The sequence below is a fragment of the Camelus dromedarius genome, chromosome 15 (assembly GCF_036321535.1).
Source record: "Camelus dromedarius isolate mCamDro1 chromosome 15, mCamDro1.pat, whole genome shotgun sequence".
In the NCBI taxonomy this organism is placed as follows: Eukaryota; Metazoa; Chordata; class Mammalia; order Artiodactyla; family Camelidae; genus Camelus; species Camelus dromedarius.
Window position 1 is genome coordinate 11,241,267 of NC_087450.1, and position 18,979 is coordinate 11,260,245.

The following is an 18,979-nucleotide window of genomic DNA, read 5'->3' on the forward strand; positions in this document are numbered from 1 at the left end:
CCTCTCCTGACCCACCTGGGCCTGATTCCCACGGCTCATTAAGCCTGGAAAGGCTTGAACATTGCCACCCTCAAGACACAGGGTGGTCCTTCTCTATGTCCCACCTCAGTTTCTCTTGCTGTGGAGTTGGAGCTAGAGACAAGGGTCAACCACCAACAAAGGAGAAGGGTTAACGGATTGAGTCTCCAAGGTCCCACCCCAAGCTCCCAGGCCCTGAACACGCTTGTTCTGCCAGATCCCACTGGCCCTCAGAGTCAGAATCCACCACCCGAGGCTCACAGGCTCTGGGCTGGAGCTGGATGCCCGTGTTGTTAAGAGAGAGACTTTTATTATTCCCATAGGGAGACACAAGGGGATCACTAAGAACTACAGAGGGCGCCTGGAAAATAAATTAAAACAGGAACGCATCAAAACAAAAATGAGATAAGAGAAATGCAGAGTGGCTGGGAGGCTGCAGTGGCCGACAGCCTGCCCAGGCAGGCAGGCTCTCCAAGGAGAAGGTAGAGCCGTCCAGGGCCTCAGCCAGCCCATTCCTTGTCCCTCTGTCGGTGGTGCCCCAGGCTCCAAGCCCCCTGGAGCCGTGACCGAGGCCTCCACACAGCCCGGCCAAGGGGTGGCCAGAGTCCTGCTGGGCCCAGCGGGGAGCCTGGCAGCAGTGAGCAGCACTCTGCCCTCGCGGGTTCGTGGCTGCCCGCCCTAGTCATTGGAGGTGACGTCGATGTCCTCCCCGTTGGCCTGCTTCGTGGCGATGCGCCACCGGTTGATGTGGTGGGAGCCCTTCTTCTTCTGCTCCGACTCGGGCCCCTCCTCCTCCAGCTTCTGCCGCTTGTACTTTGTCCTCCGGTTCTGGAACCACACCTTCACCTGGGCCAGGGAGGGAGGGGCACAGGTGAGAAACACCCAGGAGGCCCCCAGAGCGGCCCTCAGGGCCTCAGCACTCAGGCTGAGCTGGGAGCCAGATGGGGAAACCGAGGCCAGGGTCCTCTCCTCTGGCAGGTGCCACCTGCCGGGTCTGGAGGCCTGCCCTTCCAGACACAAAGGAGAGGGGGCCACGGGGAGGGCACAGCGGGCCAGAGAGGACTGTTTTCCTGTCCCTCTCAGCAGAGGAGGGGATCTTGCAGCTGCCGAGCAGCCTGGTTCCTGTAGCCACAGTAAAGGAAAGAGACTTGGGTCCCTACGGGTTTTAAGAGAAGAGATTGATAATTGCTTCTTCACAGAGTTGATGTGAACGTAAATGAGGGAACATACGAAAAGCCATCACAGCGGTCCTGATGGGCTCCCTGGTGGGCTCCCTGATGGCCAGGTGTTAGCAACACCCTCTGGGCCACCCTGTGCCCTTTGTGGCACAAAGAAACAGAGTGGACGTGACTCGATAACCAGGAGGCTGTGGCCACACCAAGAGCAGTGCCCGGGGCAGCCAGAGCACTCCTAGGGTCCTGGACCCCTCCGCTCCAGGCTCTAACATCTCAGGCCATCTAGGTCTGTTTCACCAGGGGGTGCTGTCTTAGTGACCTCAGGAGGAACTCCCCCACCCCACAACAGAGGCAGAGCTGGGTGAGTGGGGAGTCCTGGCCCCTTGTGTGCCAGCCCCTCAGAGGAGTCTGAAATCCACCAATGAGGCCTCACCCTCCTTAGACATAGGGGTGTCTGCAGCCCCACCCAGGGCAGTGTTCTGGCTTCCTGCCCCCGTAACACTGGCCCTGGCAGCCTATCCAGATGTGGAAACAGGTCACACAAGGAACAGTCAGGAGAAATCCCAGGGGACAGAAGTGAGCTCCTCTTTAAACACAGACAGCCTCCCACTTCTGTGACAGGCAGTGAGAGCCCTGACAAGGGTTGGGGTCAGAGACCAGACAACCATCCTTTGTGATGAGGAGGTGGGGGGGGCGGGGCAGGAAGGCAAGTGCAGGTCTACGACACTAAGCCCATCTCCTCCAGGAAGCCTCCCCAGATTTAGTCTCATCTGTGATCGTCCATCCCTTCTCCCAACTCCTTCAGCATTTGCTTAGTGTCCAGGACACAGACAGCCTTTAACATCTTTTCGTGCAAAATCTGGGAGGATCATCCTGGTTCCCAATTAGTCTTAGGTCTTGACGAATGTGGAGAAAGCCTTGGTCTGTCAACTCCTCCTGACTACAGTCCTTTAATCAGCCTTGCAGAACCAGGCCAGACCAGATCAGCCGCAGAGTTAGCAGGAGGGGCCTGGGTGCTGCTACATTCCCTCCCCTCTCTGGACTTGAGACCCTCACCCATAGGTGAGATGTTTTCTGGGGCCCTTGCAGCGCCAGGGCACCTCCTAGGCTTTTGTTCCAGAGGGTCCCTGCAGGAGGTGATGCAGACGGGTTGGGTTACAAGGCATGGATGGTTTCCTGGAAATGATAGCACACTTAAAAAGCAAGTAGGTGCTGCCAACTGCAGCTGGAGTGATCGACCCGTGGTGCCCATGCAGCTGGGGAGTGGTAAGTCGTGTGTGGAAGGACAAGAGCACCCTGCTTTTGGCAGCAGCAGTGACTGCTGAGGGGAGATGCTTGATTCCTGGGTGGGGTTAAGGGCAATCCTCAGAAACACCACCCAGTTCTGCCCCTGCTCCCCGAGAATGGGTGAAAAGCTTAGGAATTAGCCATAAAGCCAGGCAGAGGCAGCCAAAGCAGGCCTGGCATCTGGGCCCTGGGAGCAGCTCCTGCCCAGGGTGGTCCACCCTCACACTTCCCAGACACTCCCCTCGGTCCCCTCCATGGAGCCCACCCAACCCAGGGCTCCCCCTAGCTGCCCCTCCCCAGGGTTTCCATGGCACCACCTGCCCTGCCCCTTGATTTTAGAGCACTAGGAGGGGAGTGAGGGCAGCCAGTGATCGGTGCTCCGCAGAGCAGTCAGCCAGGGACAGGAGGAGATGAAGTGGCTGGTATCTGTGGACGGAGTGGGGGAGGGCCTTCTTCCCTTCCTTCCAGGGCAGCATTCAAAACCACTGCCTGCACGTCCCACCTCAGGTAGATAGGGATGATGGTGGATGCTCTAGGCACAGGGCTTCTGGATTCCATGGCCACCTGTCCTCGGGCACAGGGTGGGCTGGGCCCTAGGTGGCTCTCGGCACACCCATTTGGCAGCCAGCCTGGCCCCTGCCCCCGGCCCTGGAGCCCACTGTGGCTGTGCCAGCCCGGAGGCGGGTGAGCTCGCCCAGCCTCCTGTGCAAGGCGTGTGTGTGTGTGACCCAGGCCTGGATGCAGGGCTGGGGCGGTGTTCCTGAGAGCCCCAAGGGCTAAGCGTGGCCAGCCTGGTCACAGGTGACTCGGGGCAGCCCTGCGCATCACCGGGGACAGAGAGCCCCTTTCTGCACCTTTTTTCTCCCACACACACTCTCAAGTCTCCTACCAGAAAGAAGACTCCCCTCTAGTGGGATGGACCCAGTTGGCTACCCTTACCCAGCATCACCAGCCCAAAGAAGGAACGCATCGGGGTGGAAATTCAGGCACAGGGTGTGTTTTCACACCAGGGGCAGCTTCTTGGCACACTCAAATGAAAAGTGATTCTGAATATTCTCTCCGTGAATACTACTAGGTCAAGAAGGCAGCTCTCTAGAAACAGGGACGAAAACTCTCCCCAGGCAGCCTGGCTATCTTCCTGAGAACAGCCTTGGGCTGAGTGTCCAGATGCTGTTTACAAAGACTGTAATGACAAGGGGATGCTTATGACTTAGTAATATCAGTGAAAACGGCAGGATGCACAGTTTGGGCACAGCGTGATCACAACCATGGCAAAACAGAGCCGAGGCATGGGGAAAAAAAGACTAGAAGGAAGTGGACCCCAAGTGTGGGTGACTTCTCTTTTTTGTCTCCACTTTTCTGACTTTTCTTTAGTGCATTATTGATAACAATTAATAGTAATTCTTTTATTTGGATAAAGAAAAGGAACTGGGCTCTGAGTGCAGTAAGAGACAAGAAGACACCCCATGAGCACTCTCATGCAGTCATGAGACTCTGGGGTCACCCCGGAGCCACTCCCCTAGAAGACAAGGACCTCGAAAGGAACCAGATTACACAGCGTGGCTACCAGCTTGGGGTCGGGGGGCGGCCTCAGGAGGCTGCTTATTCTGCACCTGCCTTCCCCCAGCCCGGCACACCACTCACCTTTCTTCAAGCCCCCAGGGCACAACTGGGGCATTGGCTAGAGGAACCCCTCACCCATCTCTGAGCCCTTTGGGTTTGGGGAGTGGTTCCTTGTGGCCTCTGAAGTCCTCACCTCACTCAATGCCTCTTAGTTTTTCATATAAGGGAGATCCTGCCAAGAGCCTCCACTTTTGTCTGAGTTACACCACCTGGAATACTCTTACTTAGCCTTCAAAACCCTGCTCACATGTTCCTGGTCTGGATGTGCCCCATCACCCGTCTGTACTTAGTACTTTTCTCTTTCTTAGTAACAGTGACCCCAGCAATGCATTAATTTATTTGCTTAAAACTCTGCCTCCACATCAGTCTGTGGGAACCTGGAGAACCCAAGGGGTGTGTGAGCCGGCCTTGGAGCACCAGCAGGCATGTTCCAGGTATGTTCAGCCAGCAGGGCAGAAGTGAAGTGACCTAGCCCTATGCTCTAGACAAGAGGTGCTTGGGCCAACCTGGAAAATCGGAGAAAATCAATGGCAGAGGGGATGAGGTCTAATTGAAAAAGAAGTTTGGGAAGTGCTAACTGCTGGAGAGATGGAGTCCTCTTTTGGCTTAGCCTAGTGGACACTTCTACAAGAAGATCAATTCTTGATTCTCCATGCTGTGGATTAGATTGCCCTTTTCTAAGGGGAAAGCTTCAGAGGAAGATCCATTGTTGAGGGGACAAGGGTCAGCGTGAGTCAGGCAGGATAAAGAAGGTGAAATGGCTGTGGTTGAATGAATGAATGAATGAAAGCATTAATGCGTTAGCAGATTGATCACGGTGAGCATTAATGAATGAAGGCGTGCATGAGTGAATGGACAAATGAACTTACAGACAAGGGAACTATAGCTCCGGGCAATATTTCAGACTTTGCCTTCAGATGGACCAGGTCTGGATCCCTTCTTTTCCACCACTCCTCAACCTTAGCCCATCCCCAGTGGGCGTCTGTGGCTCCTGGCCCCTGCATACTTTCAGGTGGAAGCCTGTCCTTTCCTCAAGGAGTTCAAATGCCTCTTTCAAGGAGTTTTTGAGTCTTGTAACTGATACAAGAAGTTCCTCCTTATGTCTTATTGTTATCTCTTCTGTGTCCTCCTATTCTGTCACCCTCAGACACAGAGGAAGTCCTCAGACTAGGCAGAGGCTTGGAGACATCAACCAGACCACTCCTCAGCCTGCCTCCTCCCTGCCCTCTCCCCTGGGATCCATTTCCTAACATTTGATCATGTGAGCTGCTCCCACTCTCAAGGTCAAGCCCAATGCCATGCAAAGCTCTACCCTCACCCCACCAAACTGAGGTCACCTCTGACTCCCCATCAACCAGAGCCCGAACCCTTCCTAAGCCTTCTCATCTCCTCTCATATCACCCTGGATGCTTGCCCTCATTCTCAGGGAGACATCACAAGATTCGTCTGCCTCCTCAGGACCATGACCTTAGAGAAGCACTCCAGTCTCCCTTAACTCCCCTGCCCTCTCCTGCCTCCCACTGGACTCCTGGGGCTTCAGAGGTGCAGAAGTTCTTAAAGAAGAGCCAAGACTTAGAGAAGGAATGAGTCTGTCTCAGAACACACAGTGAGCTAGTAACAAAGGCCTCTTGACCTTTCCCTAAAATTCACATCACTCAGATCTTTCCCTCTCGTCCAACCCCCAAAAGGCAGAGTATTCTGAGCAGAAAGTCTTCTTACCATGCCTCTGGGGGAAAAAAATCCATAGGTAGGTGGCCACACACACCTGCCTCCTAAGACCTCCCCGCTTGCTCTCTAGCCCCAAGACAGTAACCAGACTTGACAGCTCCTGCTCCATCTTAACCTCAAACCCTCCCCTTCCTCCCCACCAGTCTAGAATCCTACACATTCCTCCAAGCCTTCTATGTCTGCGGCCTTCCAGGAGCCTTCCACCCACGCAACTCTCCCCTGACCCCCTGAGTCTACAGCTGTGACGTCAAGGGGACTCCAGTCACCCATCCCGTGCACACCCCACAAGTATACACATTTTGCATTTAGGCCCCAGCACTGAATGAGGGCTCTCCAAAGCCAAGAACCACATTTCTGCACCCTTTCCCCTCACAGCTCAGCTAAATTCAGCCAGGGTAGGTCAAGAAACACCTCCTGAACTATTCAGAGCAGAAGGAGCACCTGGAAACACTAACCAATGGGTCAGCCTAGAGCAATAAAATGCTTTTTCTCACTCCGCCTAAAATTAACATGCCCTCCCCCCACGTACACAGAAGCACACAGATGCACACCAGGCTATGTGCATAGATCATAGCACCTGACCTTTGGGCAGCAATCACACTAAGCCCACATGTGCCCCACATTGTGGGCGCACACACATGCTACTCACACCCATTACACACACACATTCACTCGCGCTTGAGGTTCTGATCTGACCCAGGCCAGAGTCTGCCCCACCAGCCACCAAGACTAAAGTTTAGGTGGGCTTCACCGTGGTCAGACCCCCGGGCTGTGCCACAGCAGTGATGAGCAAATAATTAGAGCCAGAAGGGAGAACTAGCCCTTGCCCAGGGCCCCTCTCTCCACCACCTGGATTAACCCATGGCCATCCCAGCACAAACAGCCCGCTCCTAACCAAACTAAAGCCCCACCTGCAACAGAGACGCTTAGGATTCCCATCTCCCAACACCCCAAGCTAGAGCTTTGGGCATACAGACACCCCTGAACTCTGGATTAAGGCCCACACACTGATCTGCCTAAGCCTTCCAGAAGTTTTCCCCATGAATTGGTAAATAAAACTCGATCATCTAGATCAACAGTCAGCTATGAAAGTGTAAGGGAAAGACAGAAGGAGAGGGACAGGGAGGGAGCAGTGACGGCAGAGAGCGAAGGAAATAACTGATAAAGTTAACATATGGATAAGTGTACAACCATGAGAAATTGGCCCATTCATTCAACATGTTTATGGAGCATCTGCTCCTTGCTGGTCACTGAGCTGGGCCCTGGGGCACAGTGAGTAGGAAGGCTCGGCCTCTGCCTCCCAGAGCCGAGATGCTCAGACCCATTATTCATCAGAATCGCCTACAGAGATGCTTTTAAAACTTTCCTGGGTCCCACCCTGGAACTCCTAAGAGAATCTCCTTAGCAGGGCCCAGGAATCTGCATGTTAAGATATCTTTGAGAGACAGATGCAACCGGTGCACAGATTGACATTGGGACATGGCAGATTATTAAACAACAGCAAAGTCCTATATGTATTATGATATATGGGAAGTATGCCGTGACTTCTGAGAGCCTGGAGGAGGGATTATAAACAGAAATACAGAGAAGTAGAAAACAGATGAGCTGGAAGCTCAGGGCTGAAAAGGACCCTGGAGTTCGTTTCATTCAATCTTACAGATACAGCAACTGAGGCTCAGAAGACAAAGCCAGGGCCAGTGAGATAACCATTAGCAGACATTGCATATACTATCTGCCAGCTGCAGAGATGGAAGTTTGAGAGGGATAGTGGATACACAGAAGATAAAACAGAGTAGATCATAAAGAGATAATCAACAGTTTGGTAAATAGGAGTTATTGTTGGGAAGAAGAAGAGAATAGAAAATAAGAAATATAAATTAACCAGCTTTGGGGAGGCAGTTTAATGAGAGCAAACAGAAGTACATGGCTAGATATAAAGTAGCGACTGTGAGGGACAGATTAGAGAGCTCTGAGAGACAAATATACATATTGACAGTAGAAATAGATGGCAGTGGGCTGGTGAGAGTGACTGATGCTTGACAAAGAGCTGGTAGCTAGAAATGACAGGTAAGCTTGCCCGGCAAATACTGAGGGATAGATAACTAGTTAATTACACAGCCTAGATCCAAATGATAGTTATGAGAGGGACAGAAGGACAGCTCTCTTGATGAAGAAGACTGAACTAAGAGTCAGGAAGCCCAGGTTTGGGTCTTATTATAACACTAACTTGACATATTACTTTAAACAAAGGGAAGGGAAGCATTGGGGATGAGAATTAATATTACCTGCCTTTAATCCTTAAACAACCTATTTTCTGGATGATGAAACCAGAACTCAGGGTTGTTGAGTAACTGGCCCAAGGTCACACAGTCAGTTAGCAGGGAGGTAGATACTGGAATCCCACCTACCTGCCTGGGGAGCTCTGCCCAGTTCATGTCTCCATCTCAGAGGCCTCACCTGGAAACACAGGCCACCACAAGGAAGTATCTCAGGCTCAAACCTCCCATAGCTTTATTATTATTATTATTACTACTACTACTATTATTATTATATTATTATTATTATTACTTATTTCATATGCTTAAACCAGCTCATTTATAGATGGAACAAGATTAGCCACGAGTTTTGATAGTTAGTGAAGCTGGATATTTCCTGCCTGGTTTTGTTTTAAATATATGTTTAAGCATCTTATAATTAAAAACAAAAAAAAATCGTTAGGTTTACTAACTGGCATTGTTAGGAGCAAATATTGACAGGCAACCAGGTTCAGTTGAAAGAAAATCTATTCAAAATGCTCTTACAGAGCTAAAAAACTGAAAGTTTAAAAACAATGACATTATTTCAACAAGTGTTCATCTGTGGGCGGTGGGCTTATAAACTGTTTTGTTTTCTTACACTTCTGCAATTAAAATTTAATAACTATTACTTTTTAAATGAAGTTAACTATAAACATCATTCTTAAATTGACACCCTGTTTTAAACAACAGTTTTAAAATACTGTTCACCAAGAAGGGAATGGGGGTATTATTTTTATTAACTTGGTTTTTTAAAAACGTATCTTTCTTTAAAATGTTTTAAAAATTAATTCCGTTGTTTTGTAAGCTTTACTCTGCAGTTCGAATAGCCCAGCTAGCAAGTCTGAAACAGCGTGGGTCCTGTGACAGACAGGGGAGCAATGCGCTGATGAAACAGGGCATCTTATAGATAGGACAATAGATACCGAAATGCGCAGGGAGCAGGAAAGAGTGAGGTCGGGCCGCAGGGAGCTGGAGACGCAGTTTGGGTTTGGACTTCCCCACTAAACCTTCCATGTAGCCTCGCTGCTCCCCAGGAGATCCCAGGCTGCGCACACACATACTCCCGCCAACAGCCTGACGCCTTCCTACAGTCCGGGACTAGGGTGGAGGATGGTGGTATAGGTGGGGGCGAAGCGAGCAGAAAGCGGTGCAGAAAATGAAATGCCGGCGGGCTCGAGCTGCTAGGCCAAGTAAGCTGAACTCTCTCCTTGCAGATCTGGGAACTGACGGGGACAGAAGGGAGTTAAGGTCTTCCGAAGCCCATCTAGATACTGAAATCCGCCTCCAGTCCAGCACGCTGGGCTCCCGGCCGACCAAGAGCTTCCAGACAGCATTTATTCATTGTAAAGTCTTTACTTACAGTAAACCCAAATCTGCCTCCCTATAATTCCCATTTAGTTCTTAAATTTTTTCTTAATTATGAAACATACTACGCGGTACTTGTAATATCACCCAGTTCAAACCCCTTCAACGCCGCTGCAGTTTACTCCCTCCCCGACTCAACAACACTTCAAGTGGCTGAAAACAGGCCCTGAGTACCAGAATCGCCTTTTCCACCACTACCAGGCCCCCCAGATGTCCGCGCACGCACACACCGCAGTTTCAAAGCCCCGGCAGCCGGCCCGGAAAGAGATCAGAGCCCCGCTCGGACCCCCAGCAGGACTGCCCGCTCCCTGGCTAAGCCCTCTGCTTCAGATGTTTATAGCCCGAGGACACGTGGGCTCTCTCAGCACAGCCGCTGGTGGGCGGCCGAGGCCTGCGCCCGCTTTGCCCTGCACGGCAGCGAAGCCAGAGAGGGACAGGCCTGGGCACCCCCGCACACCCCTAAGCGCCCCCAGAACAGCGGCGGGAGAAGGGCTGCAGGAGCCGCGGGCCTGAGACAGCTCCAGAGGGCCCTGGGGGGCCCGGAGTGGCCGTGGGGTGGGCTCTCCGCGCTCGGCGGGTTCCCCAGGCCGCCCGCCGCCTCCTGGTAACCGGCAGCTCCTATGGGCTGTGGGAGCGGGGTCGGAATAAGGTTTGATCCCAACCTCCTAGGAGGTTCTTAGCGTTTCATAAAAGTCCTGTGGCCTCCTGGAGGCTGAAGGCAGTCGGAGGGAAGGGGTTCTAAAGACAGGCTTGGCGGGGGCGCCGCAGGGGCGGCGGGAGAAGCAGGGGGAGGCTGGGGGCGAGGCTGGCCGGTCCCTCACCCGCCCGCCCCACCTCCACCTGCCTCCCCCCACCGCCACCCCGGGCGGAGCGCGGACTATTTATTACCTGCGTCTCGGAAAGGCTGAGGCTGCCGGCCAGCTGCTTCCGCTCGGCGCCCACCACGTAGTGGTTCTTCTCGAAGGCACGCTCCAGTCGCAGCAGCTGCGAGGGCGAGAAGGCCGTGCGGATCCGCTTGGGCTTGCGCGCGAAGGGGCCGTGCAGAAGCAGCCCGTCCTGGGGCACGTCGCTCGCTGCGGCCGCGCCGCCGACGGCAACACACGCAGATACAGACAGAGAGAAGCGCGCGGTGAGCCGCCCGCGGGAGCCGGCCAGGCTCGGGCCTGGCGCCGCGCTCGCACGCGCCCCCGGAGCGATCGGCTGCCCTCTCCAATCCTCGACACCCAACCCCCATCCCAAATTCTCCCCTTTCCCTTTTGCCGCCCCTTCCTTCAGTCCACTCTCCTCCCCAACACCTCCCCGCTGAGAGCTCCCAGGTCGAGGCCCGGGGAATCACAGCGCTGGGGATCACTGTTGGGCCAGAAGCTGGGCCCAGGCCTGGTGAGGCGCCGACCGGCCCAAATCCACAGTGTCTGGAGCAACGGAAGAGGCCAAGGAGTGGGGAGCTATCTTTGTCCACTTGCCCCATCAATTCTCCTTCAGAGTGGACCAAGAGTAGAGACGAGGCTGGGTGTCAGGAAGGTGGTAAGGGGAACAGCCAGGCTGTTAGGCATCCCAATACCAAACACAGATCCAGGAACTAGAGGCTACCCAAGGAACTCGCCCCTCACTCCTGCTTGAGCCAGCCTTGCAGCTAGATGCTCAGGCTACTAGGTGGTGGAAAATTCCTGCCAACAAGCCCCGGCTCTACCTTGCAAGTGGTAAAAATAGGCCAGGGAGTAAGTCAACATCCAGGCAGCACCTGGAGGTCTAAAGTCAGGTTTCTTCTTCCCTTTTCCCCACCTCTCTTCCCACAGACCTTCAGGTAAACTCTCCCCACAGGAGACTTACTGCTCTCTCGTGGGAAAAGGCCTTGCTTCATCCCTGAATAGTCCCACATTGAAGAAATATGTGTGTAAATATCTAGATGTCATCTTTCTGTCTAATATATATAGATATAGGTATATTGGTTTCTGCATGGGCGTGTGTGAATATATGCTCCAGCCTCCCTACTGGCTTTTTCTTCTATTTACCATACAGGATTTCGAAAGAGTGTAACTGTCCCTGGCAAATGTTGGCCATCATGGGGACTGAGCTCCTACATGCCAGAGGAGGGGCTGACAGGAGCTGGCTGAGGCTGGTGTGGTAGGGTCAGGAACCACAAGAGCCAAAACAAGCTTCCACCCACAGCCTCAGTCTCCATGACCCATCTCCCTCCTTAGACTCTCACACAACCTCTGGCTTGGTTGCACATGCTAACAGACTGGAAACAGGCTCTGACACCACCCATGGCTTCTCATACAGCGGCACATAACAGTACCCCTGACCCACCACCAATGCAGAGAGCTAGATGAAATGTTTTGACAGAGTTAGCTGCTGAGATTGACTGATCCAATTAATTTCTTCAGAAATGGCCACTGGTTTGACTCAATTTGAATTGTTGTTTTGTTCTTAAGACAATTGTTTGGATAATTTGGTTGAGATCTCCCATCTCTGGAAATATCTCTGCCAGTGAAGCAAGGGCACATAACTGAGCTGCTGTTGCTAAAACTCTCCAGGTAACTGTTCATGTCCCTCTGCTGGTGGAAACTGCCTGACATTACTTTCTCCAAGCCCATGGGCTTTGGACACGCAGGCAAACTCTATTGCTGGGGTTTTCTGTGAAACAGCATAAAATTTGCCTAGGAATGAGAGTCTAGCACCTGGGGGGAGACAGAGCCTCCCGACAGGGTGAAGTCACTAACTTCCAGTCACCTTACCTGTTTCAAGTGGCTGAATCTGTGCTGCCACGAAAGGGGGTGAAATCACATTACAGGAAGATAGAGGGGGGACACCCTGCCCATTGAGCCCTTCAAGGTGGGGGCAGACCCAGGGCTCTGAGGGTTGACAGAAGGAAGAGAGGTTTAGCTTGTGATGGCGGAAGAGACAGATGATCAGGGGAGGTGGTCTGACAGAGAGGGGTTAGAGAGAAAGGAGGATGATCCAGGTAGGAATAAGGATTAAAGCTGCAAGTGGGGGCCAGAGTGATCAGCCAGAGAAAAGTGGGAGAGGTGGGTGAGAAGCAAACACTTCTTGTTGACATTAAAATAAATTGTTTCAAAAAAATCAGTGTTCCAAGCTCAAGTCAAATACCAACAGTGGTTTCCTCTGGACAAATGACCAGGAGAGGGAGAGAGAAAGCTCAGCACACCTCCATGATCCCAAGGTTTAGCCTCATCAGGTTGACTGTGGCTGGTCAGAAGTGAGGTGGCAGCATGGAGAGACCCCGCAGTTGTGAGTGAACGGGATGCGAGGTGTGAAGGGCAGTGTGGGGCTGAGAAAGCAGCACTGCAACCTCAGTGTGTGTGATTTGCCGGCTGTTTTGTAATTCCCTGGTGTGTGTTGATCACCTGTTTGGTAGAGTTCTCTGTGTTTGTCTTTATCCAAAGTGGAGGATGAAAGCAACAAGCTTCTCTGTCCTGACATTCATGTACCTCTTTGCCCAAAGTCCGGCTATTTTAGGGGAAAGTTCGGTTACTTGCAATCTCTCTCAATTGGGGACAGAATGGCCCTAGTTCACTGTAATATTCTGTCAGGACAGATAGCATGTGTCCCGCAGTCTGTGTGTGCTTGTACAGAAACATAGGGGCCCTTCTGACCCAACCAAGAAGAAGCAGAGGCCAGGAAAATTATTCAAGATGCTGATAAGTGATGACAGATTTGATTTCAAAAGAAGCAGGGCTTTTCCTTGTAAGGAAAAGTATGTTTAGTACAAAACTAACCATCCCAAGAAACTGATCAATAGCTACATGTTTCTATGAGGAGCAGGATGCTGCCAGGTGCCTATGTGCTTGCGCCCCTCTCATTCTGACCTATCAGAATTAGGCCTCAACCATCCCTACCAAGGCTTCAGTTTCCCTTAACTGGACAAGCGCAGAACAAGCTTGGGACTGGGGTGCGATGTGGCCTGTTGTGATGCAGTAATTCTGGGCTGTGAGAGTGGGCTGTCAGTTTCAGACAAGGAGGGGTGGAAAAGTGGAAAGGGGCTGGCTTGGCCTTCCCTGAAGCTAGTTCACTGAACCCCACTCCTCCGCATTTTCCTCCAGCCTCCCTCTGAGGGCCCCTTTAAGGCAATGGCTGGGAACTAGCAATAGAGGTTCCCAGGACTGAGGCGTCAGGAGGTGGGAGCCAGCGATTCGGTGGCCCAGGGCTCAGGCTGCAGTCCCTCCTGGAGAGGCCGTGTCAGGCTGGGGACTCTAGGCCGGATGGTGGGGCGGAGGGGCCTGGGGCTAAGAGAGGGAGAGGCCCGCCCGGCAGCAGAGATAACCTCTTTCCCCCGCCTCCCGCCGGAACAAAGGCGCCCTTTGAAGCACCGGCCCATTACCACCACCAGTCCCACAGGGCTGCGTCTCCCACGGCCCCCTCCCGACCCTGCTCCCCGGCCTGGAAAGTTCCTGCTGTCCGGGGAAATAGCATCCAAGTGTAGCTAACTCCGGTGCCCGCCAACTCCTCCCCTTCTGGCCTCGAAAGCTGCCCCCGACTTCGGGGTCCCTCCGCGTGGTCCCGAGCATCCCGCGCTGGCTTTTCCTCTTCCATCGCCTTGCTCAGCGGAGAAGCCGCTTCCCTGCGCGCCGGCACCGCGCTGCTGGAGAGCGCTGCGCACAGAGCGCAGACGTGTTCCTTTTCGTTCGTGTAGGGTTTCGCTTCTTGCATTAAAACGGGGCTGAAATGAGCATCGCAGAGACCCGGTTCTCTAGAAAACGCGGCGCCGGAGGGCCTGAAATGGCTTGGCTCGCAGGCCCGAGGGGCCCGCGGGACCGCAAGACGCAAGGGCGCCCGGGCTGCAGGGGTCTGCCCGGAAGATGACCAGCCCCGAAGCCAAAACGTCTCAAAGTTCAAAAAATCCTTCAGTGCCCAACGGATTTCCGTGTTCAAAAATGCGGCCACATTTGGCTCCATCTCCGCGTCCAGACACAGTTCTTGAGAGAAAAATGCAACCGTTTTTGCAACTCGACAACGAGCCCGCCGGGACTGATGGCTCAGGGAGCCGCGGCAATTTCCGAGAGGTTTTTGCGAAGGCTTTATCCGGCCTCGTCTGACTGGGGATGCTCAGAGCCAGAGCTGGATCTCACGCGAGGCGCCCCCGACACTTGGAGGCCCGGCCCTCGCGCCCCAAGCTCGTGCCGGCAAGGCCAGAAGCGGGAAAGGTGGCGCGGAGGGCGTGGGGGTGCGGGGTCCAAAGCCGAGGGCGTCCCCAGGGAGGCCATCTCAGCATAAGCAGAGAGCACAGGGGTCAGGACCGGCTCTGACCTGAGCCCGTGTCCCTCTACCAGCCTCCTAACGCCGGTGCCTCAGCTGCCTTGGGCCCGAAGGTTCACAAACAGCCGCAACTCAAACTGGCGCACGGTCACCAGGTCTAAAGACCCAGGCCAGGGACCCAGCCCATGGAGCACTGAGGTGGTTTGCTCATTTTAAAATAAAACTTTATTCTATCAGTAAACATTGATTTTAATTGACAGGTTTCTTGTCCGTAGTGGCCAACAACATACGCATTTTTTCCTCCGGATAATTTGGGCACATCTTTGAAATCCCCAGGGCAGACAAGTCTGCCCACAAAGATTCTTGCTCAAGCAATTACATTTTCTTCTTTTGTGGGATCTGCTGGGTGAGTATCTACTGGGCAGATGAGACTGAGAAAATTGTCTGACAAATCAGGACCCGGGAAAGCAGCTTTCCGTGAAACAGTTAAGCAGCTATACCCAAAGCTTCAAGAGATCATTTTTCTTCTCTTACGTTGATAATTGTACCAGACATTCAGTTAATTTTCACAGTGTAGACTTGATTTATCGTCAGGTTAGCCCCAGGAGCAGGAGGTCTAGCCCTGTGCTTTTCGTTTGTTTCGCTGAAAGCCGGGTTACCTAGCCCTGAGTCATGGAGCCTCATGAGGCTAACTCTCGTCTACACTAGCAAAATAAAACCGGAAGCTAAAACAATTACTGCATAGATTAAATCAGAAGGAGGAGGAGGGGAGGGAGGAGGAGGAGGAGGAGGAGGAGAAGAAGAAGAAGAAGAAGAAGAAGAAGAAGAAGAGGAGGAGGAGGAGGAGGAGGAGGAGGAAGAGGAGGAAGAGGAAGAGGAAGAAGGAGAAATAGGAAGAGGAGGAGGAGAAAAGAAGGAAGGAAGAAAAAAAGAAGAAAAACTCCAACAAATTCAAGGAAGAAAAAGAACTCCAACTAATGCAACTCTTTCCTTCGGGAAAGAACGTGAGAGAGAGGGGGAGAGGAAGAGACAGAAACAGAGAGACTGACCAGTGGGGTATCTTCTTTGGCAAACCCATTGCCCAGTGCAGACTAGAAGGCTAGACTGCCTACGACCTTCAAAGCCCTCTGCCCCCGCCCCCTGCCTGGGAGGACTGCCGTCAGTCCCCGAGTAGCCGGGTGGGTTCCCCAAGTCGGCGAGCGGCGGAGGAAGCCGATTTGCTACTGCAAATCTTCCCCACCCTGGGTCCGACAGGCACGTGTGACTTGGCGAAGTCGGGTCGAGATTGCTGAGAAACATCCCAAGACAGCGGAGCACTCAACATTGAACATTAACTCTCTAGTTTGCCCTCCCCTCTGCCCCTTCTTCCTACAGACCCGGGGCACGCAGGTGGACTTTCCCCTGCCTTCCCGCGCCAGCGAGGACGGATCCCTGGGAGTTGGTAGTGGAAGTGCGAGAGAAGTATGGTCCCGGGTCCAGCCGGGTCCGCGGGAGGGCGGCGGGCGCTGAGCTCTGGTGTGGGAATGGCTCAGCCAGAAGAGATTAATGCAGGCCTCGGGGAAGACCAGGAGAAGCTCCGAGGATGTGCCCGGGCTTGACGTCCGACAGGCATAGTTCTTGGGAAAGCCTGGAGGTCCCAACCTGGTTCTCTGGGAGGGAACCCAACGCAGTAAAAGCGCGGATGGATCTGGCGCGGCTCTTCCCTGCCTAGGATCGGCCTCTGTGGACCCGCAGCCTTCTCAGCAACAACTTCTGAACAGCCCCGCACGCCCCCGAGCCTCCCCCGCGCCACTGCAGCTCCGGCGCCGGCCGGCCGCCGAAGCGGGCACAGCGTGGGCACTCACCCTGGAAGCGGTGGCCGAAGAAGCGGTTCCGCAGGACCCAGGGGTAGAAGTGCAGAGGGTCCCGATGCTGGGCGCCGAAGAAGGAGTGCGGGGGCTGCAGCGGGGAGGCGCCCAGCTGGTGCGCCGGGTGCACGGTCAGCGCGGGATGGTTCATGGCCTCGGGGAACACGAGCTCGGGCCCTCCGTAGAGCGAGCGGCCGGCGCCCGCGGTGGCTGGGAAGCCGCTCACGAAGGCCGCTTCGGCCGCGCCGGGGTGAGGATAATTGAGCGCCGTGGGCCGGAGCGGCTCCTCCGAAGCTGCCGCCGCCAGGGGATGGGAGCCCGCGCCCCCGCCGCCAGTGCCCCCGCCGGTACCGCCGTCCTTGGCCACCAAAGACTCGATGGTAAAGCCGCGCTTGGCTGTGGGCTGGAACATGGTCGCGGCCGCCAGAGCCGAGCCAGGCAGCCGGGCTCTGGGGAGCGCTCCGCGTCCTGGCTCCGCCGCCGTGCGGGGTGTGCACCCAGCCAGGCACATGCACACACACCAGCACCCCTCACCTCCCCCGCCCGCCCGCCCGCGCTCAGCCCCTGCGGACGAGCCAGGCGCGGAGCGGCGAGGGGCGTGCGAGCCAGAGAACGCGGAGTCGGGCCACCGCGCGCAGCTAGGCGCGCCGGCCTCTGCGGCCGAGCGGGCAGCTCCGGCGCCGGTACTGGCGCGGGCTCCGCGCGATGCTGCGAGCTGCCTCTACGGCCTGGAGGCTGAGCCCGGTCCCCTCCCTCCCGAGTCCAGCCAGGACCGACCCCCACCCCCGGTCCTCCCAGCACTGTCCAGCCCGGCCTCGTCCACCGCGCTGCGAAGCGAGAGTTAGCGGGCACCTGCCCCGCGCTCGCCCATTGGCCGCCGCTCACCTGCCCCAAGGTGGGGGGCGGGGCGGGGCGGGGCGAGGGACGGCGGGTGGGGAAACGAGCCAGCAGTCGGAGGCAAAAGCCGGACTGGAGCTTGTGCGAGGCGCTCTAGGCCTCCTTCCCATCTCACGTCTTCTCGCGTCTCGGCTCTTCAGCTGAGTCTGGCGGCCGCCGCAACCGTCTCAACACACGCGTGAGCCGAAGGAGGCGTACGAGGGTCCTGGGGCTTGGGGGAAACTCCAACCCCACTTTTCAGTGTGTAAATCAGTTGAACCCTCTCCAATTCGTCTCGGGATGTCGTTTCAGTTTTCAGTTAACTGGGATCCGAGTGGAAAGTAGGTGTTTGGGGGGTGCAACAAATAGGTTCTCCCGAGAACCAGTTCTCTACTCCCCTGGCCTCGAAGACCCTCTCGATCACCCACCACCGGTCACCTGGGTCACGGCCTGAAGCCTCGGCCTTGTTCCTGAGGTTTCGCTTTTTGTGGGTGTTATTGGGGACAGCTCCGGAAAGGGACGCTCAATTCTTTTCACAAGGGGGCCAGGCCGCGGACAGTGCGAGAGGAGCTATCGGAGCAATCACCCTGCAGTCCTCAAGCTGCAGTTCGCAGGGCTCGGAAGCAGCTCCTTGGCCCAGTCAGGGGCACCGCAGCCGGCTCGCACCAGGACGGCTGGCCTCGGCTCAGGAAGATCTGCTTTCCTCGGCTTCCGTCTTCTCTGGTCGTGGGGCAGGTGGGTCAGACCAGGCCAAGGCCTTGGGGACACTGTCTTGAATTGGAGGTGGCCGAGCAGCCTAAGCCCATCCCCAAAAATACACACCGGCCGTCCTGGGAACGTAGCTGCGGCCTCGCCTACCCCGACCACCTTCCACTCGCACCGCCCGCAGAGCAGCGGCCGACTCTGCTCCAGCCAATTTCCATTTCGTGCACCAATTCCCTGGGGGTGAGAGGGCAGTTGGGAAGGAGAACCAACACTCTGCAAACTTTTTCACCCGGGCTTCCAGGTCGCAGGAAAACACCGCATTCAGGCCTAGGAGGGCGCTAGGCGGTGGTGGGGAGGTCGGGACACGGACCTTGCCAGTGCACTGAGAGAAGGGGACCGCAGGGCGTTCCGCTCCCTCGGCGCTGTCGGGGTCAGTCAGAGCGGCCTGGCCGCGCGCGGGTGCGTGGATCCGGGCTGGGCCTCCCGTCGCCCCGAGACCAGGGGGTCCGCGGGCCGCCTGACTCTACAAAAACTCCAGGCCGGGTCTTGGGAGCGGCCCGCCTGAGCGCCCGGAGCCCTGGTCCCGGAGAGCGCTCCGGGCGCCCTTGTTGCCACAAAGCGGGTTAAAGTCTATTTTCCACTCGACTGCTCCGAAAAGCCCCCGCGCGCCGAAGCCGTTCCGGCCCCCTTGGGCGAGGTGGGGAGGGGACGGCGAGAGGATGGGGGTGAGACTACCGCACCCTGCAGCCGCTCGCGTCCGGGGCAGACCCGGGCAGAGCACCTCAGAGACGCCCCAGAAATGCCTGCGGAAGGAATCCTTACCGAATCCGTAGCGAGCGCC

The 18,979-nt window shown here is 55.4% G+C and overlaps 1 protein-coding gene across 1 annotated transcript; it reads right to left on the reverse strand.

Annotated features, from left to right (window-relative positions):
- Positions 1-308: 308 nt before the first annotated feature.
- Positions 309-17,425, reverse strand: EMX1 (empty spiracles homeobox 1). Its single transcript, XM_064494395.1, has 3 exons — positions 16,555-17,425; positions 10,382-10,566; positions 309-864 (listed from the first exon to the last, which is right to left on the reverse strand). The coding sequence occupies exons 1-3, from the start codon at positions 17,066-17,068 to the stop codon at positions 697-699; spliced, it is 867 nt and encodes a 288-aa protein (XP_064350465.1). The 5' UTR covers positions 17,069-17,425; the 3' UTR covers positions 309-696.
- Positions 17,426-18,979: the final 1,554 nt, after the last annotated feature.